The following is a 22,466-nucleotide window of genomic DNA, read 5'->3' as shown; positions in this document are numbered from 1 at the left end:
GCTCTGCAATTACCATATCCATCTTGAAGGTGCCTGGCTTGGTGTAGAAACAGAACACACTCTGGATACATCACAGCCATCCCTACAGAAGTTTCAAGGGGAAGTACTGGAGTAGGCAGCTTCTTGATGGTACAGCTAAACGGGGATGTAACTTTCAGTTAAAGGGTTAAAACCTGTCTGATGTTGTAGAAGGACTCTACTAGGACTACAATGATACCACATCTGCACAAGCCATTGTTTTTAGGTGGAAAGAAATCCCATGGCACCCCCTTCCCCAGCAGGCAACATTCCTGCATAGTGGCTTAATTACTACCAGCCCATATCTTTCTTCTTCACTTGGCAGCAAGAATCTTTAAATCTGTGTGACTGTAACTAGAGGAAGCATTAGTGAGCACTTTTTCCATGTCCTGCGAGACAGCTGTCCTAAGTTTTTTACATCAAAATCAGAAGTTTAAAAATTAACTAGGTTCTAGAAGATCAAGATAAAGCAGGAATTAAAAACCCGAAAGCCACTTAAATGAAAGGTTGTAGCCCCCTGGTGTCATGGAGGACCCTCTGCAAGGGGAACATATGGGGAAAGTGGGTGTTAACTTTTTCTTTTCCTCCTCTCTCCAGCATGCAGATACTGTGGGACACTGTGGGATCAGTATAAACTTTGTTCCAGCCAGCACTGCCGGCAGCTTGTCCTGACATGTCCAAGTTGTCGCAACAAAGGTCTTACAGCTTGCTGTCCTGTTTGTCAAGAGAAAGAGCTCAAGGTGACTTCGAGGGCTTCAGGACAGACACTTAAGGAGGAGTGTGAATGTACAAGGAGACGGCCAAGGGTACCTATTGAACGTCTCTTGCAAAGAATGTTGAACGCAGGAAAAGATTAACCTTTTTCATTAGCTCATCTGACACCTGTGCTAATGTGAAGGGCTTCTATAACCAGATCCCTATCTGTTATTCAGTTAGGTTTGGAAATTATGAAAACCTGTTGGTTCAGAAAGTCTTGTTCATACGCTACCTTTAAGCTTAGAGTACGCCCTGAAAACCATCTATTACTTGACTGTAAATTACCAGAGTGCCCAACCCATCACCAGCACTGCAGGATTCCTTTCCCGCGGAACAGTCTTGTGACATGGCCTCTACCATGGGAATTTTGGAGCAGAGTGCGATGTGTGATAGGACACAGCTGCTCACAATTCAAAAAAGATTGAAGGGACATAAGAACAATTCAATTTTTTTCCTTCTGCGTGGAGATGGATCTGTCTGACCTCTCCATTGATAATGCATTTGCTTCAATAGCTAGTGGTAGGGTGTGAAAGCAGCAGATGTATCAGTTGGGTGTGGGTACATGACTGGATTAGAGCTGAAGATATTTTCCACATACACGCCATCTGCCTGCATCTCTTGCTTTATACCAGTGAGAAGCAAGGAGCAGTCACCTGAAATCACTGACTTGACTTCTGTGTAAAACTGGCTGAAGGCAGTGTAAGGACACCCCTTGTAACTGGAGCAAAGGCCCACAGATACCGTCTGCCCAGCCATACTCCTTGTGTGTGACCTGTAGGATGAACAGCAAAAGTAATCCTCATCCCAGTGCTCTGTCTCCCTGGGAACTGTTGTTTCCCTCAATTTACCAGTACATGAAATATCCAGGGCTAAGATCTGCTTGCACTAGAAAAAACCGACAGCTTGAAGCATGTTGAAACTGAGACACACAGAGAGGGGAACACAAAGACTGTCAAAATACCAGCATTATGGCACTGGGAGTGATGCTGACGTGTGCATAAATGTCCGCAATAGCTTTAAGGAGATTGCAAGATCCTTTATCCAAGTTAAATAATTCAAGATTTGGGGAGTATTTGTCCTTTGTAAACATGGGTTGAATTTTTGAAAAGCTGGGAGATATTTATGTGATTTCTAGCTCCTATTAGTGGAGAAATTGCCTTTGAATTTGAACGGATCCACAGCACATGAGCTCAAAATACTTCTCCGCCTGCTGCTTTGTGTGCCTGATGCTGTAGAATGTACAGAAGGGTTTTATTAATAGCGTAGAAGATGTGTCATGTGTCTTGACTGAAAAATGTCTTTGGAACTTATAGTCGTTCTTGGTACCAAATAGTAATTAGTCATTAGGAAATCAAAATCACTTACTGGTTTCTTGGGGATTTTTACTGGCAACTGCTTTTAAAAGCAAGAAAACAGTTTACTCAGGTTTCTGCAGTTGCTTAATGACAGTTAGGGCAATGTTAGATTGCAACTCTCCCACAGTGCTATGAATTCAGCAAGGCCTCGTTGTTGGCTTGATTAGCAACTTAAAGATGGGGGCATTGGTTCCATCAAAGCAATGGCAAGTATTTCTTTTACTTCCAGTATCGCTACTGTAAAATCAACAGTTGCTTTCATGAAGCAAAACTTTGAAACTTAGGAATGTCTCCTTTGGCAATCTTTCTAGGATGATACTTGATAGTAAATCTGTGCACGGTCCATACTGGAGAAGAAATTGGAAAATTCCCATCAGTAGAGATCTTCAGTAGAAGTCTAAGCAGTACCCATGGTCCCCTGGCATCTTGCTTCCTGAGCTTTGCTGGCCAGTTAACCTCTGTGCTTTTGAGGACTGGGAAAAACGTGGAAGCTCTACTTGCAGGCCTGGTCTAGAGCACTAATGGGGGTGCCCCAACTTCATATTGCTGTCTTTTTTCTTCATGTGTTAGGCTAAAAAGAACAAAGATTTATAATTCAGTCTATCAACAAGTCTGGAACACTGTAATCTGTTTGGAAGGCTGTTTCTAGATCACTTATCAGTACAGAATGGCAACAACTATATTTTATATGTAACCTTCTGAAACTCCTATGATGATAAATAACCTTTAGCGCTTCCATTATAATTTTTGAAGTACTGCACAAATACACTTCACCTTTATATTGGAGGTGCTTAGTTCTGCAGAGGTAAATGCTGAAACGTAGCTAATTGTCTGCCATGTAGTAGACCTGGCTACAAGGCACAATTCTCCTGAGAGGTCCTGGCAGCTGGAAATTCTACCTCAAAGGCAGAGAAGAGCCATGGGGCCTCTTCTGGTCCTTGCTACACTAAGGCAAAGGAGGAGAAGCGTTTGAGACGGAGGCCCATAAAGCCAGATTCTCTCTGCTGCAGAGAGGGGGATAAGAGACATCCTTAGCCTCCTTCTTGAACGTTAGCTCATGGTCAGCTTCTGTATCCTGGCTTCTGGATTAGTTTTGTCAGATTAATATAAATAAGAATTTGCCATGTCAAATGCTGCGTGCTGGGATCCAGGCACTTCAGTGGTAATGCCTGAGAGAAGCCACATTAGCTTGAGGAGAGGTGAGTTAAGCAAGATTGTCTGTGACTGCCAGATGCTGCTGTCAGCAGATGGCTTTTTTCTGCTTTTCCTGGAGGGCTGCTGGGACAGTGATCCATTTACTCCTAAACATCACTGTTTTGTAGCTCCATCACTGCACAGCTCAATGCCTTTCACCATGAAGCCTGATGCCTCAGCACAGCCTGTCTCTGATGCACAGCTCTTAGCTCTCACATGCATCTTTCAGCAAAGCAGCTCTGTGAGGATTAACTGAGGATCCCGCCAGCTTAATGTACGTTTGGGCTGTGTGCTTAATTTGGATGCTGCAACAGTGAAATATCAGACAACGTTCTTGCTTCCCCTCCCCGCACCCCCCCCCCTTTTTTTTTAAGGGCTATTTTTTTCATTCAGGAAAAATGCTGTTGTTGTATCTATGGTAGTGCTCACTAATTTGCAATGCATCTATCTCCTTGCATGTCCGGCTTTCTTAGTGCCAGCAGGATTTCCCAGGGTAAGATAAATCTATATTTTTCTGAAGCCAGTGGAAGAGCTAAGCCTGTACCATGCAAATCCGAGTGGATGGCTCAGCTGAAACTCTGGGTCTAGTTTGATGATTTAGTTGACCATTTTGAAGTCTTTGCAATGCTTGTGGAAGAAAGAGGCTGCCAGTTTCTTTTATTTTTTTTCAGTATGTTTTTCACATATTTTTCTTCTGTATTCTTTTCATTTTCTGATATGGAACTTGCAGGGTAAGGGGGAAGATACAGTGAAGCATTTTATTTAAACACCACTGGTGCATTTATTAAGATTTGAAGAGCAACGAATGTGCTTCCCACATTGCTGAAAGTATAGTGGTTTTCTGCTTTCTTGGTCAGAGCTAAATCATCTGTGGTATTTGTGCACAAGCTCTAAAGAAATCTGTGGGACTTTTGCTGGAATATGTGTAAAAGGCTGCAAAACTTCACTCTTAACAGATTTGTACACACAGATTTCTATCAAGTGAGAACATTTTCTAGGATGTGTCATCATCAGGCCAAGAATAAGGCTTCAGTATGGCGATGCTTCTCCCAGGAGGCTCTTCCTACTGAGCAGGATCCCACGCACATTAATAGGAGTTTTGGAGGGGATAGTGCTGTGTCCAATCCACTGCATGTCTGGGTCTAGCCTGGTAGACTGTCTGGCAAAAAACTGTCAGACTGTATGCAGTATAAGTTCAGGGTTAGGGTATTTCACTTAACAGCTTTTCTAGGACACACCATTTATTGTTGCATTTATGCAGACATTAGGGATGGCAATAAAAGAAAAAATCCCTAGCAGAACAGAATCTAGACAAAACAGCAAAAAGAAATAATATGACTTGTTTCCAGTGAATATCTGGACACACACTTTTAATATTAGGAAACTGAAAGAGTGGGGATTAGAAAAGAGGAAGACTCCCGCCTGCTGGTTAGTTTGGCCATCTCTGTGGGGCTAGGATTTGCATCACATCTCTAAAGGTCATGGTTTTCTTCAGGCATGCGTAGGATAGAAGGATATTAACCCATTCTAAACTCAATTTTTGAGACTGTTTTATAATTGGTGGCCTTAAGTTCCCTTTAATCAAGGGGTGGGGATCAAGTTTTTTCTAAGAAACACACGGATGCATTTGAAACAGCATCTCCATCTGGTTGACTCAGCAAATGTGAGTAAAAAAATTGTAATTCACAATTCTTGAAATTAGCCATGTTTCCAGGTAGAAGTGCTTGTTAAACTAGTTGCTCCTCTATAGTTACTTGAGATCAATTTGGAAAAAAAAAATAAAGTATTTTTTTAATACTTCTATAATTTTTGTGGAACAGTTGTATATTTCACTCATGCGTACCACATCCTAACTGTATGAAACACCATGCAGGAAGTTTATAGAAAAATTTAGGTCCCAGGTTAATTAAGAGTCACTTTTACGCTGGGATGTATTCCAAACTGAGATTGCATAAAATTGGCTTGAATAGTTTCCAACTCTATAGAAAACATCAACAGTCCTACTGGATAAAATCTTCAACTACAGCCACTAGTTAATTTAAACTGTTAGTGCATAAAACAGAACCGAGGCACCACAAATACTCTGTCAAGGCACTTATTGCCTTTAGATTTCCACAGTGTAGCACAGACCACCATGAATGACCTCCATAGCCAGGAACTACACTCCTGTTCTGCACTTGGGAAAAATAGGCCCGTTCAACTCCGCAAGTCTTCTCTTCCTCACTGAAAAAGAAGAGGAAGAGGAGTCAGTCACGGCAACAGGAAGAAGTGGATGGCAGGTTTGGCTTACCTGGTGTGGAAAGCACCTGAGACATGTCTGCCAGGAAAGAAACAGGATAGCATCAGCTTCTGAATTCCTGCTTTTAAGCAGCAGGCACAGCCTTACGCAGTTTAAAATCAAGGAAGGTAAGATGAGGTTTCTCTCCTTATGAAATTTTAAGGCCAGAAGCTACTTTCAGCCTTTCCTCCCTTATTCTACAGTCAGTTATATTTCACAGTTTGTCTTTCTAATCTTTGCAAAGCATCATCTGATGCTGACTGATGTAAAGACAGCAGGAGACCGATGTAACAGTTTTTCTTTGCTAGTTTTTCTAAATGGCCCTTCAAATTAAAAAAACACCAACCCTAGCTCATTTCTTATCTTAAGCCTTTAGCCACCAGCCCTCTGATCATGGTTAACATGGTCAAAGCAGTCTCGTATCTACTTTTAAAGTTGATTTACAGCTCTAATGGCTACACTCATGACTTTTCAAGAAATTTATGCGAGAGAAGAAAGGTATAAATAGGATGCAGAAGTTAGCTCATGAGGATGAAAGTAAAAGCCTTCATAGCTGGTTCATATAGAGCATCTTGGAGAACAGAAGCTATGGGACCAAAACCAAGTTCTGGTAGCATCACGTGATGGTAGGCAAGAGCACTGGAGTGAAGCACAAGCAGAGAACTATTGCTGACAGGGAGGAAAATAAAGTTTTTCTATACTTATATGTTGTCCAGGTGTAGAGCTGAGACGCTACTGCCAGGCACCATGACACTGATGAATACAAGCTGCAAACAAGAACCAAATCAGACAAAAACAAGGATCTTAATGGTCAAAAAGGCAACATGCACAACTGTTAATGGAAGACAAGTTGTGAATTCCTCCCCTTACAGCAGGAACAATTAAAATACTAGATCCAAATCTTCCAGCTGATTACTTTGTATGCCAGGTACTACACAGCCATTAAAACCCTTGCTCTGTTCTAGAGGACAGAAAATAGCAGGCCTTTCCTGCTGCAGCACTCTAGTGACCAGGAATGCAGCTGCAGACAGAATAAATATGCATCAAACCGTAATATTGAGTATTCTGTGTGGTCACTGAAGAACTGGCACATACCTCTATGCTTGGGTGTGCTTCCTAGGAGAATGGTATCGGCTGAAACAAGACTGGTTTTTTAATATTTTTTAAATTTTTAAAACACAATATATGTATCATCTGTATAAATACGGCAGCCACCTAAAGTTGTTTTTCTGTGGCTCTTAAACCTGAAGTTGATTCATGAAGGGACAGAGACCCTGTCTGTGGTGAACCATATGCAGATTGTCATAGGTGGTTCCCATTTTCCACCACTTTTTCACAGCTGGCACTTATATGTTAGGTCTTTTCTCAGACCCTGCCTGCTAGCCTTTGCTTTCTAGCTGTGCCTGGCAGAACCCAGCAGTGGTGGAGAAGGTGTCCCTGGGAGCCTCCAGCCCAGCCTCCCACTCACAGCAGGGCTCTGCCTAGCAGTGGGCCAGGGCAGCCGCTAGCTCTGTCCCTCCAAGTCTTGCAGAAACACCCACCCTCCCAGGGAATGGGTTCTTTCTAATTTACAAAAAGGAATATCTGCAAACTGTTGCTTATTCCTCCCAGCTATACTTGCTGCTGCTGCCAAGCAGTTTGGCGCTGTCACGTTTGTAAACACCCTGCCAATGCAGGTAGGAGCTACTGAGAACAGCGTGGCTGGTGTGTTGGCTGCATTCAATACTACTCTGCTGGACTGATTTCCAGTGCTCTACAGCAGCTTGTAGCCAAGCAATGGAAAGCCTGTGCCACATGCATTGGCTGAAATGGCAGTTTGCAGGCTTGCCCACATTTTACTTCACAAGCACTTCTGATCACTTCATTTAGGGTATAAAGATAACTCAAAGCCATGTGGCTTCCCACCTCTCCCTAGAAACACTTCCAATTTGTTTTGCTGAAGGGGGTGAGCCAAGTCCCACTTCCTTCAAAGTTCAACTCTACTACTTTTCATCTCCTTGTTAAACTGGGAATGAAGCTGGAAGAAGACAAGCAGTTGGCAGGAATCACAAGTGCTGGCAGCTCACAACCCATGCGCCATATGCTGTATCACGTGCTGTATCGAAGCACATTAGCAGCTCTCACTCCTTCCCAATAAGACCCACTGTTGCTGCCAAAAACACCGCCTCTTCTGGGAGTTTTAGCTGCCCAGTGTCTCCAGGTTTGGAGCACAACTCATTGCCTGGCTGACAGCAGCTGTATTCGGGAACCGGTCCATGAAGGCTGCATTCCTCAAGGGGCAAGGCATCATCAGGCCCTTCAAGAGGTGGTTTCGAATTCAAGCACATCCACTGGAGCCTTCAAGTAAGCAGTTCTGCCCTTCTACCACTGGGAATTGACCACAGGCAAAGGGAGGGACCTTCCAGTGCTCCCTGGCTTGCAGCCAGCCCGACTTACCCAGGTCATTGTTATTCATCATGGCATTGGAGGCACGGAGCCGGGGACCTTGCTGAGTGAAATGGTACCCGAACTTCAGCAGGGAGGTGTTTTTTTCCAGCATGTTTGCGATTTCCATTTCTACTTTGTTGCCCAAGGGCTGGCTCTTTTGAAAACAGAAAACAGAAAAGCAAGCTGGTAAGGTCAGACGGTGCTTCAGAGCGAGCACTTAGATATGCCATCTCCACCCCTTCCCTCTGGACCTGTCCATTTGGCATTTCTGAATTGGAGCTGGTGAAACAAACTGCTGGCCTGTTCCTGGTACAACTGAGCGGCTCTACCTCCTCCACCAGATATTCCCAAAAGTCCCCTTGCCCTAAGACTTTATATCTTGGACAGATTTGCATCTAAGAGATGTCTGGATATTTTGCACTCCCAGTCCCCTGTCCCTGAGCTCCCCATAGCTCAGTTGCTTCACTACTACCCCTGGCTTTCTGGTGGACCTAAACTTGCCACGGCATCTGTACAGCCACACATGCTGGAGCTCTCCTTCTCTTTCCCTTGCCTTGTAGTACAAATGTTGGTTTTACTGAATAGAATTTAAGTCTCCACAAGAGCTTGGAGCAAGGTGTGATATTGGACGGGTGCATCACTGCTCTCCAGGGCAACCCCAGGAACATGGAATGCTGCTTGCACTGCCACAGCCTTTGTTAATTGCTGCAGCAGTACCAGACACTGCCCAGGAACTGCAGCAGAAACAAGGGGCTGAAACCTCTCCAAAGCAGCCTGGCAGTGGCGCCGGGCTGCCACCTTGACCAGCCACTCAATTTCCTGCAACCAAGACATGTTCACCTCATCAGAGCTCCCGCTCACGCACACTTTACCTGGTTGTCGATGCGCAGCTCTATGAGTGATGTGTTACCCTGGAGCGCTTCAACAACAGCCAGCACCCCTGACCCAGAAATGAAGTTTGATTCCACGTTCAGGCTCTTCAGTGTGTTATTAACCTTCAGCATTTCTGCCAGTGCCTGCGGGCAGAGGTGGGCAGAAGAGCTGTCAGTCAGACAGGCAGGGGCAGAGCACCCCAGAGCAGCAGGGTTCAATGTCCCTCACCTCCAGAGGACACCAGGAGGATGCCACTTGCCGAGCAGTTTCACTGCCACCAGATGGGAGAGCTCTGTGCAGGGTGAAGGGGGGCTCTTCCCTGTTGCATGGGGATTCTTGCACATGAGCATGCTGGAGGCCATGGCAAAACCTCGTAGGGAGAGACCTTTAGGGCCACCCCAAAGGCGACAGTCCACACCTGTGGCTGCCCCATGACAGATTCATCTGTCCCTCTTCTAAAGCCAGCATGGTGATGGCAGGGATGCTGGCCCTGCTGCCTGCCTCATCGGCTCCCTGCTGGCACTGCTCCTTCTGCGCAGTGCTGAGATGCTTCCAGTCACAGCAGGCAGAGAGAGGAGCGTCTGTCTTGAACACCAAGGGATTCTCCACATCCAAGGCATCCTCCCAGGTGGCATCACAACCGTATTAATCACTTTTGCTTTGGGATGACCTGTCTACGTCATGAAGCAGAAGGACCAGAAAGTGCTGCCCAAGCGGCAGGGTTGACCTGCGTCCACTCACCCAGCACTGGACTCTGCAGCTCCCTTAGCCCTGCACAGTGCCCCACAGGCCCTCAGACAGCGCCGGTCCTGCCTGCAGAGGCTTCTTCCCTAGTCCAGAGGGCCTGTAGTAATGTGAGGGCTGTACTCACTCTCCTTTTTGGAGGTGGTGTGCACACATGTGTGTGGAGGTAGGCAGGGGTGGCCTGGGTGAAGAAGAACTGGAGGAGTGTGCAAGAATGCAGCCCGAAGGCAGCACAAGGGCCCGGCAGAACTGCTCAGCACCTCTCTGCATCCCCACCGATATTTAAGACCGCTCGCAGCAGCCAGAAAGACCCTTTATCACCCACAGAGGCTACGCATAAAACATGCAAAGTAATGCTTCTGCACAGAGGAATACATGAAAGAGCCGGAGCAGACGTGTGCAAGGGGAGGGACAGGTGTGCGCACAGCAGCATAAGGCTTTGTACCAACAGAAACAAATGGACTGGCCCTGATGTAGGATAAACTGAGAGATATAAACTGTTTTTACAAAGTGCCACTAAGAATTCAGTTCTTGTCTTCTGTTCCTTTTCCAGGAGATCCCTGAAGATGATATGAGACCAAATGGGATTAAAGGATTGTGTCCTGAAATCTCCGCAGATGAAAAATGAAGCAAAGAAACTGAAGCCTGTCTGTCGCTGCCTTTCACTAGCACTCCTGAAACTGAAGCACCTGCACCAAACGCAAGAGCAAATGTGACATAAGGTGCAAAAGCAGTCAGTCAGTAACTATGAAAATACCTTGCCCAAGAACAGGTCTTGTCACAACTTTATGAGAGTGAGCCGACAGTACTTACAAAAGCAACAGGATCATTGCTCTGTGTCCCAACTATACTGAACTTCTTCACATAGGTGTTATTTTTCAGTGCTTCCGCAAAAGCTTTTAAAGTTGGTATGGGAATATTCTGTGAAAAGAAATGCAGAAAACCTGTGTTATCCCATAATCTGTATGAAGGAATATAAAATACATTTAAACAATACTTCAGATTTCTTACCAAGGTCAAATCACCAAATGCACTGGTGTGACTTAGGAAGGGGTCAGTAAATGTTCTTACAAGTTCTCTTGCTATAATCACCGTGGCCTAAGGAGCTCGGCAATGTCTTCACCCTATTTCCCACTCTGCTGACTGCCCACTCCCTTGATTGGAAGCTACACTGTCTCTGCTGTTTAATTTAATTGCCTAGAAACTCAGCTACTTAGGAACGCAGGCATTGTGACGATGTATGTAACTAGGATCTATGAGCCTACACAGCACTGCTCCTGCACTTTTTAATATGAATGACAGCACTGAGCAACATTCATATCATGTTCAGGAAAATTTCCACCTACAGGTCCTGATGCAGAAAGATCTGAAATGATCTCCTTGTAGAACAAGCCACAGACAGCTCTGACTGCTTTACACAACATCTTTTAGGCTAACATTTACTGTGGTAGGTCTCAGCCCAGAAAATAAATCCATGCTGCTTATTCTGAGTTCCTACTAAATGAGTATTTATCACTTATCAGGCACTTTCAATTATACCCTTTTCAGATGCACAGGTTTCCATCTGTCTAAAATTTTAAGCAGTATCCTCAGCTCAGACTTCTTGTCACACCATTTGGATTGCACCATGGGGAATCATCTGTGGTCAAAGCTACCTGAAGAGCCATAACACAGAACCCACCAGCCTACCATCTCCACTGCCACTCCCCAGTTCTCCAGACTGTGTCCCACAGTCATGAGTCCAACACAAAAATAGTGCCTGCCTTCCAGATCCTCAGCCTAGTGTCCTCAAGGGATGTTCAGAGTCACTAGCCAGAATCAAACATGAAAGTAAAAATAATTTAATTATAGAAATGTGCAGGTGGCATGGCACAAGTGTTTCTCCTGTGCACGTGCAGTTAACCATATTCCCATTATCTGAGTATGTCACCATTCAACAAACCCCATGGGATGGGAGTCCTGGAGTCAAGAAGGGACAGATGGAAACTGTGTTTTTTAGTATGTGTATGTGTCCGAGAGGCAACATAAGAAGTGGTGCTGTGTCTGGTTTGCTTTCTACAGGAAGTAAAGGAGTCCCGCAGAAGGGATGGGTGGGAGATGAACAGGGCTACCTGCAAGAAGGAAGGTTTCTTTATATTTTCATGGCAAGTATCAGCATTATGAAGCCTTTTCCCTCCCACCATTTCATCTTCCATCAACAGCCCCTCCAGCAAATGTGCGTGACTAAATCATTAAAGCAACCTAAAACACCTTTAAGCAGGCAGGCTGAGGACTGATCTCCCAAACTGCCCTCAACACAGCTCAGCTCTTCAAGGCACCTACAGCAGTCCTCCTGCTACCCCCGTTGCCCAAAAAGGAGATGGGAAGCACTGGTGTTTCTCGTCTGGCTATGTGCAGTGTTATGGTACTACTCTGTGCAGTAAAACAGACATGGTCTCTGCTTTCTGTGTATCAAATGTTTGGTCCTGTTATTAAGAGAGGAGAGTAGGAAGGTGAAAATACCATAATATTGTTAAGGTTGACTTCCTCAAGGTCAGGATCATTGCTTTGTATTCTTTTCAGAGTTTCCTCCACATTCGTTGAGTTCGGTTCCTCATCAGGAACTGGTTTGTACTGTGTGGGCTTAATCACACCTGCAAGTGAAAAGAAGTAAGACATGTAAACCAGAAGCTCCTGGAGCAGCAACATGTTCTCTTTGGGTGTGTTTCTCCTCTTCCAGAAGCAGTACTGGGAGAGGGAAGCATGACCTGGAAAACAGACACAACATGAGAGACTGAACAAGCATTTGTCAGCTCCACCTATGCTCACATGCATCCAGAAACACTGCCTGGCACTGGGGACAACCAGCACAGGACAGCTGGTGTCTGCTGTTAGCTGCTCTCATGGTCCAAAACTGGGTGATGGAGGACATGCTGCCTGCGTGGGGCTGTTCCCTGGGCTGTGCGAGCTCCTGGATGGCACCGGGGCAGCAGCTGAGACTGTGCTGGCTCGCACAGGGTCAGGATGCACCAGAGATGGCCCCAGCAACCACAGGCTGCTCTGACAACTCCAACATTCAGCCTAAAAATAATTCCCACTTTGCCTCTGCTAGTAGCTTCAAAGCCAAGCACTGCAGACTGCTAACACTCTAAATCACTTACTGTTGAGCCCTTCTTTGTTCACAATCGTGCTGCTCCCCAGTGCCTCATAGTACTGCTGGTTACTCATCAAGGTGTGCATGCCAAGGATGGCTACAGAAACAGAAAAGGAGAACATGACTTGAGTTAATGCAGGCTCTAAAGCCAGGAAAAGATGCACACGTGCAGTGCTGCCTGGGATGGGGGTCTGTAGCGCATTACTTTTCCCTGTGCAAGCACAGAACAACATACAAAGATGGGACCAAGCCCCCAGCTGTCATAAATACACAACAGGGCTCAAGTGCACTCCCTTGTTTATTCCAATGTAGCATGACTCATAGGAAAAGAGGAACATCGTCTTGCAAACAACAAACAGCCAAGGCTTCCCAGTAGCTGGCTTGACTCAGTATTGTGCAAACATAGTGAGACAATAAAAGACAAAAAAAATTGCCATTGGTAGGATGGGTCCAGTCCAGCAGGAGCCTGCACATCCTCATCACCCTTGCTCACCTGGGCATGTGCCACACACTGACAGTCCAGTTTTTGAGATGAGCTGTGCCCCATGCAGAACCAAACCCACCTCTCAGGCAGCAATGTACGAGGTCATGTTTTTACTCAACAACAAGCATGGGTGGTGGTAGTGGTATGTGTTGAATTGATCTTTGTACATGTGGAAGTTGACACAGTGAGAAGCTAAAGCTCTGCTGGCTTGGTCAAAATGTACAAAGTGATGGTATGAACAAAATTCAAAGACTGTAAGAGCCCAAAAGCCAAACTTCTGCCAATTTGTGTATCTCAGGCTCATGACTGCAAACCCAATAAGCAAATGCACGTTGAAACGTGCCCAGGGTGGTCTGCTGACATTCTTGCCAGCTGCAAATGAGCAGTGGGAAGCCAACGGCTTAGAAACTTTTGGGCAAAGATTCTGTTTATAAATTCTGTTTCTGCTACTCACAGAAAGTTCATGTTTGAAAAGAAACTGGTTTTTAAATTTTTTTTCAAATAACTATATGACTTTCTACATTAAAATGCAGACACATAAACACTTGTTATAAACAGACACATTTGAACAAATCTTGACCTCCAAATTTGCACAGTGGTTGTAATACATAGAGGACCAATCTCTCCCTAAAATTCAAGCATGCCACCTCTAAAGGCACTCTGCTTTCCCATTTGCTGCTCCTCTTATGTGTGCTTGGCACCATTTGCTCGGTGCTTTGGCCAAGAAGGGCTGGGAGCTGCAGAAAAATGCTCTCCCTGTGGCCCATCACATGAATGACACCTGTCACAGTGACAGCTCACTCTGGCCCCAAGTCTGGGTTGCACAGGCAGGACAGCCTGCAACAAAGGGCCTCAACGAACACCACTGTCCACTTCCCCCCACTCCCCCAGCACATTCCCGGTTGGATTGCACAGAACCAAGCAGTCTCCGTCTGAAAGTCTGAGTAAGGTTGAGCACTTCGAGTTTGCTTGTTTGTACTTTAGCTGGCCCTCTTCTCTGCCATGTACTCACAGCTGAAACTTTCAGGAGTGCAACACAGCTCGATGCAGGCTCAGCATTTTGGGGACACACATACACTCCAAACACAGCTTACTCTGACAACAAAATTTCTCCTTCAGCCAGGACTGTGAATATCTGGAGTGCACACAGAGGGAAGGATTTGCTGTTATGACCATGAGGGGCTTTTGGGACTAGAGTTTGTGCTGGTAGACAACAGGGCCTCGCGGTCTGCAAGTCTGGTGCTTAGTGTGTATTGTCCAAAGGAACTCAAGCAGAATGAAGGCATCTCATTTCTGCCTCCCCAAGCTGGCCACAGGCACGGGACCCTTTCCTGAACTTGTTGGGAGCAATGCACACGAGCTATCCTACCAGCCTTGCTAAGGAAGGGATCCAACACACCATGGCTGACAACGAGCCCTGCTAAACAGGCAGGAGCTGTTTCACAGCCTTAGCAAACTTGGAAAAGCAACGCTGTCACTGTCAATATTGAGATTTCAGCACAGCTTCAATCACCTCAAGTGTATTCCCCTGCTGCCACCTCAAGCGTATTCTCCCAACAGTTGCAGAATTAGCTGCCCCAAACAGCAGCACTTATCTGTGAAAAATTGTTGCACAGATCTGGAGCTCAGAAAGGCAGATTTTATAGGATAGGGCTCTATAGGACAATAAAAAAGCAAAATCCAGAGACTCAGTCCTTAGCCAGGGTGCGTATGTTGGAAGCCTTAATGCAGAAACACATTTCTAAGCCAGAATATGATATTATTATGTAGGAGATGTCTAGTTGGTGTGGTTATTCTACAGGGTTCTTACAGAATTCTGGCAAGGAGGACACTGCTAGGGAGTATGGAAGTCTGGAGGAGACACTATGGAAAAAAGCAGCCAGCAGCACTGAAATATTCATCGACTTGCTAGACCAGCTGGGAACATGCGAGCTCGGTAAATCACTAAGAGGGTGTTCATACACTCCTTTAGTGCAGGCATGTCCTATCCCAGCCATAGAGCTAAGTCCACGTTACTGGTTTCAGCATGATACTGGTATTGTAAACTCTAAAGTGGCAGAGCAAGGAGGTTTGCAGGGGTCCGCCTCCGCTCAGACAACACTGCCTGAAAAGCAGCAATGGGACACTGCTTGAACTAACCTACCATGGAGGAATAAACCCCCCAGACAGAGACTGCACCTGTCCTGGATTTGCACAGCGCTTGTTTAGCCTGGTGAAGAGCACGCTGTCGAGGCTCAAACAGCACCTGCACCTGCTCTGTCCCCTCTCCAGCTTGCTATGCATTCCAGCCTGCTTCTCAGTCATCATAAAGTACACCAAACTTTTAATGCTGGATTACCCCACCCCTGAGCTAACACTCACAAAACCGACCACCCACAAAAATCGCAAGAAAATACATAGCTTTAAAATGTGTTGGAAAAGTTCTTTAACAAACACTAGACCTTAGCATCCATTGAAAGACTGCTCTAACCTGACAGCTCTTTTAATAGGTTGCACAAGAAATCCACATTCTCACTGACTTGGCTTGATTGTTTCCTAGAGGTCTGGCTTGAAGAAAGCTGTGCTCCTGAAGGTGACAGGCTGTAATTTGCAAGATTTAGCAGCATAGGTGGGAGAAGATATCAAATAGCACACTCTTTTCCCTTGATAAGCCCTTCTCCCTCCTCACTTTTTTTAACAAAGAAATAAATCCTGTCAAAACTGACAGCATCCAGATAAACAGCAAAAAGCTCAATAGGTCATTTCTTGCAAAAGAACAAACAAAAATAAACTAGTAGTCAAAGAACTTGAACCCCCAATTCCTGTGAAACTATTTTACCAGCAATGTCACAGAGCTCTGCATCAGAGGCATTAGCAAGGGCTTCCTCCAGTTCCGGCTCCAGAGTCACACTTTCCAAAACAGGATCCATTGGCTTCTGCTTGGGGATCCAAGCTTTTCCTGTAAATGCAAAGTGAGGTCACTCTTGGTATAGCTATAGCACCTGTTTCACAACTAGCCATCCAGATGCATTTCTGTGGGGTGAGATCTGCACAGTGGAAAGGAGAGAAGGGGCACAAGGACCTAGGGAAAAATCAAAGGAGACACTGAATCCCTTCCCATTAAGCTCAGTCTGACTCCTGCTGCAATGTGAGCTTGGAGGCACCTGCCAGACACCTCCAACTCTAGAGCTGGACTCTTTCACCAGCACAGAGGGCTGCATCTACAAAAGCCCAACAGTACATTTGCACAGGTCGATCACGGTTTAATGCACAGCACTCAGAAAGCCATGCACAGCCTGCCCCTGCAGGACTTCAGTTCTTTGAACGCTGCATAAGAGGGATGGAGATTTGCCAGCACACACGTGGACCAAGAAAGGCCAGTGGCCCAGACGCAGCACCATGCAGGATCGATCGGTCCTGCCACTGAGGCAGCTCCTGCTGCTAGTCCCAAATGCACAGTGGCACGGCAGATGGCATGTTACTCAAAAGAGGTTGGAAAGGAGGTGGTGGAGGGGGTCTGCCAGCAGGCAGGGATAGTGGGTGGTTGTCTAGCAAGCACAGGGGATGCAAGGAGGAGAAGGCTTGGGGCGGCTGGTTTGTCTCAGAGGCTGCACAGGACAGAAGGGCAAGGAGGAGAGACCCAGGGCGCATGGCAGATGGAGACTGCCATGCTCTATCTCCCGAGATGGCAACACACAAAGGAACAGGTCTCTTCCCTACAAGTCAGAGGTGCAAAGCAACAGGTGAAGCTGGTAATGCAAAGCTGCCATCTCAGCTGCTCACTTGTGGCCTTTCCTCACAGGGGCTGCCCACGTGGACAAGGTTCTGTGCAGCGAGTGACACAGCTCCAGCCCAGCTCTGAACGCTGTGGGCTCCCCGCATTCCCCCACCCCATTGCTTGGGACAATCACTGGGTAAGCCACAACCCTTTCTTGTCCAGAGCTGTCTGTGTCCCAGCAAGGCGTGGGGCAGTGGACAAGGTTCATGGCAGCGCACGGGTACTCCCAGCTCCCAATGGCTCCCACCGCCAACGGGCAGGCAGATTGCTTTGCAGAGCCTGGACAGGCCAGGTCTGAGATCTCACAACAGGGCACCTGCCCGCCACTGCCTCTGCCACCAAAGAAAAGGGAGAGGCTTGCACTGTTTTAACACACCATGGCCAGGAGCAGTCTGTTGGGTAAACCCACCGCTGCTGCGCGATGGAGGAGGAGGAGGGATCCTAGAGGATTTTGGAGTAGTCCCCTCCCCTGAAATAGACCAGGATCACTGCAGAGAGATAGCGAGTGCAAAGCTCTCAGCCTGGCATGCCAGCCAGGACTATTTTTGTCCCCCCTCTGAAACCAGAGTCAGTGGCACTAGAGGGGAGACACAAAGATCCTGCTGCTCAGGGATGTGCAGAAACAGCAGCAGCTAAATTTAGCCTCAAAGAAGAAGCGACTGCACTTTGGGCTCCCCCGGTATGAAATGGAGGCTGCTATAAACAGCTTTTTGCAATACGTCCCTTCTGCCTGCACGCTGCTGCCCTGACAAAGAGGGCAGGAATCTGCCCCCCGGGACACAGCTGCTCTTGCAAAAATAGGCAGAGCGTCATGCGCACCCTCACGGCCAGGCACCTTCTGGGTACTCTGCAGCAAAATGCCTGGGGAGGGCTGGCCCCCTCAGGTCTGCCTCGGTGCGGAGACCCGGACCCGCTGTCCCCCTGGACACACAGCTCAGCAAAGTGTACACTCCATCTGGTCAGTTCAGCAGAATATATGGGAAAACAGGGTAAACTTAACTCTGTCACACAGTAACTCCTTTTGACATCTCAGGGTCATCAAAACTTCTGGTTTTTAATTTTAGAAAGTTTTGTATCTCAGTCATGCTTTAATAGAAGTTTGAACTTTAAATTAAATGGTGCAACAAACACAGCATTATATATCATAATGCAGGAGGTATGTACGCACCAAGTCCTGCCCCGTTCAGCAGCACGGCCAGGGAGAGCACATCTCATGGCAAACTTGTAAATCACCCTCCAAAGTGCAAATGTGGCAGAGCTGGAAATAAATCACCACAACTGTGAGTATGTAATTTACCATCCCTGGCTCACAGTAGATGTAAGTAGCGTCTTCACTCAACAGTGTGTTAGAAGTGAAAATATGTTTAATGTGTTTGAGATCACATCAGACTGAAATATGATTAGCTCAGACCAGAAGCTGAAGACTCAGAATGCCTGAAGGGCCTCCCTCCTGTGGAGCACTGCCACTACCTGCTGGGCTAACCAGGCCGGTAGCCAACGCTGGGCTGGGGTATGCTTGAAGCTGCTAAATTGCTCTTCCTGATAGTACTCAACTTACTCATTTCATTTCCTTCTTTCAAGGAGAATTCTTTAAACTCTTTTTCTTTTTTTTTTTTTTTTCCCTAAAAATACCACCTCAAGTTTTATTAAATGGACAGATTTAACATAAACTCTTTCTCAGAGAGGCACGTGGATCAGTAAAGAGGGAACTTTGAGAAAGACCTTAATTGGGAAACATGTTCACAGGTCCACATTTTCATGCACTTCTTTTTTGACATAGGGCAACCAGTCGTGTGAACAGCGTAGAACCAGAACTTCTGCTGCAGGGGGACGATGGTCCAGGGGGAGACGCAGCAGCAGAAAAAAGCTGCTGAGAAGCTCCTGGAACCCAGAGGCAAGGACTGACCAGACTGTGTCCCATGTCAGATGATATTCAGAGTGCTAATGGGAGGAGCAAAGTCCTTTAGATAGTGGAGCATGTCCCAGGAGAACAGGAAAAGATGCCAGAAGAAGAGGAAAGAGGCAAGCAAACCCCGGGCTCACAAGCCCCAGGGACATGCAGAGCAGGGGTACAGCAGCAACTGCCGCAGGGTATGGTACAGGAAGAGAGAAACGTGCAAGCTGCAGGAGACAAGAAATGAGGCTGGGGTTGTCAAGAGCTGATGAAGACTACATGGGAACTGTTGGGATCATCATAGCTGAGGGGAGCTGTAGAGTCTCTCTACACCAAGATGAAGTTCAGAGTGTAGGGATGGAGCATGAAAGGCAATGGTGGAAGACAGAGCACAGCCTGCAGAACTCACAGGAGAAAAGGGCTGAGGAGGAACAAGAGCAGGCAGAAGATTATGTCCTCCCCAGAGCTTGACACAGCTGCAGTAGGATGGGGACAGAAAGAAGCTGCACAGTGGTACAGCCACTGCCCATCACTTACCAACATATCAAGTGGTGCCCAAATCAGCAAGCGCATGGACCTCTTGGGCACACCTCAGTTTATTAGCCAGCCTGGGCTGGGGATAGACAGCAGAGAGAACAGATCTACCATGCCAATGGTGTCAAAATAAAGTTGTGCTTAGCAACACAGGTCATACACAAGCCTCCTGTGCACCCACTGTGCCTTCATCATGACGCACTCAGCGTGGTGCAAAGGATGACCATACCTCTCTTTTCACCTGTGAAAGGAACCAAGTCTTCTCTGTCTTTAACGTCCTTCGCCTGCTTTTCTAGGTGGGCCATGAGTTCCTCCCTTTTGAACGGGCCGGTTGGTGGCTTTTGCGTCTGATCCCGCTGCCTGAGCCCTGCTGGCAGCAATGCGTTCTAGGTATGGAGGGAAGAAACAGGAGTTATCTCTGTAGGACACAACTGCCATCCATCACAACACTCTCCCCTTTCCACTTTCCTCATGGCACTGCCTTTCTTTCACACTGCTGAACAATTTGCTTCTCCATGTGTCAAAGGTTATCTTCATCCACCCCACTGATTCCCACATCATGTAGGATATGTGATGCTCCTTCACCCCTCCAATTTCAAATGCTGGCTCCATTGCAAGATCTCCAGGCTGCCAAGTGGATGTTTCTCTACAACAGCAGCTCCGGCCCTTTCTCTGGGGGCTCTCAGCCATCATTTCCTCGTCCCCCTAGCCTCTTCTACACCATCACCATTTCTGCTGCCTCTTCACAACAGTGGCAGTGGCAGAATCAAGCTGCTGAACTCAACTGATCTTCTCCTCCCTGTATGCATTTGACAGAGTGCACACATGCCCCATGTGTCCTGACAAGAATCAGTTCAGGGAAATCCAGTCATCTCTCAAAAAGCAGCCATGGTGGTCCCTTCTGTTTTTTGTGATCCACCACAAAACTACAGGCAAGGTCTCTCAGAGAAGGTCTTTCCATTACAGAACAAAAGCCCTGCAAACCTCAGCCCTTTTTCAGTCACATTAGCCACCATGGGAAGTTGCTTTGTGCCTGACACATATGGCATGTAAGCACCTGCTTATACTTAAATATAGAACAGCCTTAATGCAGTAAGACTATTCCCAGATTTGACACTAAGCATGTTCTTTAAAGCTTTGCTGGATAGGAGTCAACATTTACTTTTTAAGACATCCAAGGTGATTTTGAACAACATGCTGACTTTTCCATGCCCACCTAGTAAAAGTAATTCATTATAACTTAAGTCTGTATCACTGAAAAGCCTGGAAAGGAAAATGACTAATAGGAAGTAATTAGACTCAGGCAACCTTGGAGGGCAACAGAGGAGAATTGTGCTAATGCACAAGCAGGGAGACGTAGGAAACAGCTTGCTTCCTCAGGCTTCACGCTGTGAGAGGCGACCGTTCAATCTTCAGGCTTTAACTCCTGTACTCAGGCTACACCTGTACTGACAGATGTTTGCAATTATTTTACCTTTCTGCCTCTTTCACAGAATGCTGCGCAACTCTGTGTCTTCTGAGGCAGCTGTAACCAGCCCATCAGCCCATATGCTTAATCCTGGGAGCTAGCCTGCCACCTCTTAATTACTTTCCTGTGTTACATCATCAGTATTTTTCATTGCAATCTATACTGCCCATCATTTTCCCCAGAAACACTAACTGCATGTTGCAGGAACAATTTTTCACTTGGCAGTGCCCAGCTTCATCATCTAACGTTGCTGTAACTCAGAGTCCTGCCAGTTGGCTCTGCACATCCCCTGCTGGGGCCAAAGGACAACATTGCCTCCAAAAAGCTTTCACTGCTTGGCACCAGCAGGCCCAGTGTTTGCATAGGCGCAGCTACTGGTGATGTTGGGAGGTTGCTAGAAAGTAATTGTCCCATTTTGCAAAATGCTGGGATTTGGATTTTTGCCTAAATGGACAAAAACACAGATTGTTTGAAGTTTCCTACAAAAAAAGACCCCAAACAACCCACAAAACCCAAAACATTCCATTCAAAGTGGCCTGATGAGAAGCAGAGATTCAGTTTCTGCAGGTTTACTGCCCCGCACCAGCATCAGTGCTGCAGATCACAGTGCACACCACACCAGAGCACACAGCCAGGGCAAGGGCAGGGGAATATCACAGAAACAAAGTCCCACGTGCAGCCTGTGCTTGCGACGGTAGAACTGCTTCTGCTCATCTGTAGCCAGTCCCTTCCATCCTTGCACTGAGCACAGCCTCTGCAAAGGATCCGACTTAAACACAGCTTACCAGTGCAGCCCATTCCCCAACAACTACTGAGATTTACCACTGAGCAAACCTTGTGTGAAAATTACTTACATCAGGATCTAGCTCTTCCAGTTCATTCTCTAACTTCCTGAGCTCCTCCTCTGTCAGAGCTCCAAGAATCTTGTCTTCATCCAGGTCTCGGTATTTTTCTAGCTCCTTTCTGTAAGACATCTTACAAGAGTCTCGTGAATCTCACTTTTACGCCACAATAGGACCTGAAATGAAAACAAGAAGCGTTAACACTGAATACATGAAACAGGACACTGCAGCCCAGCTGGCCAGGGAAAGCTGAATACCATAGAGTTGCAGAAGATTTATGCTTAAAGAGTGGCTGACTTCAAAGCCAGGTCAGATTGCCCAGGGCCCCCCCATCCATATCCTACACGCAAGTAACAGCCCACGGTCATGAGAGCAGCACAACTGTGGCAGCACACTGATCAAGGACTTACTGAGGAAGTACTTTGTGTGGGACCCTGGCCAGAGACGTCTTTCTCCAAGCTCTGTTAGATGTTAACAAGGTGTCCTGGGCATTTATTTCCTTGAAGAACAATGAACCACAAATCATAAAGTCTGTAGCTCTCGTGCCCTTACAAGCCCCAGTAACTGCACATGGCACTTCAGAGAACCTTGTCACCATGTGGGAAAACAGATTTGTAGCATCTCTGAGTACCTCTGAGCCCTGCAAACCTGCACAAGGCCACAGTGCGCAGCACTCCTTCCCATGTTCTAAAGCCACAAGGAGATCAGG

At 46.6% G+C, this 22,466-nt stretch overlaps 2 protein-coding genes across 2 annotated transcripts in view; one reads left to right on the top strand and one right to left on the bottom strand.

The window, feature by feature from the left end:
* Positions 1 to 1,012, top strand: part of TSTD2 (thiosulfate sulfurtransferase (rhodanese)-like domain containing 2) — a gene marked incomplete at its 5' end in the record, with an annotated part of 11,887 nt that extends 10,875 nt beyond the window's left edge. Inside the window, one exon of the mRNA XM_010085023.1 lies at positions 616 to 1,012. Within this exon, the coding sequence (XP_010083325.1) occupies positions 616 to 875 (260 nt within the window). The remainder of the gene's footprint in view (positions 1 to 615) is intronic.
* Positions 1,013 to 5,098: 4,086 nt separating this feature from the next.
* Positions 5,099 to 21,990, bottom strand: TMOD1 (tropomodulin 1). Its single transcript, XM_010085022.1, has 9 exons — positions 21,770 to 21,990; positions 19,677 to 19,833; positions 16,081 to 16,200; positions 12,786 to 12,875; positions 12,148 to 12,278; positions 10,459 to 10,566; positions 8,901 to 9,044; positions 8,038 to 8,182; positions 5,099 to 5,546 (listed from the first exon to the last, which is right to left on the bottom strand). Exons 1-9 carry the CDS (start codon positions 21,887 to 21,889, stop codon positions 5,482 to 5,484), a joined length of 1,080 nt encoding a protein of 359 aa, XP_010083324.1. The 5' UTR covers positions 21,890 to 21,990; the 3' UTR covers positions 5,099 to 5,481.
* Between the last annotated feature and the right edge of the window lie 476 nt (positions 21,991 to 22,466).

Source organism: Pterocles gutturalis, unplaced genomic scaffold (assembly GCF_000699245.1).
Source record: "Pterocles gutturalis isolate BGI_N339 unplaced genomic scaffold, ASM69924v1 scaffold26540, whole genome shotgun sequence".
In the NCBI taxonomy this organism is placed as follows: Eukaryota; Metazoa; Chordata; class Aves; order Pterocliformes; family Pteroclidae; genus Pterocles; species Pterocles gutturalis.
The sequence above is the reverse complement of the archived record's forward strand: the minus strand, read 5'-3'. Positions and strand labels throughout refer to the sequence as shown.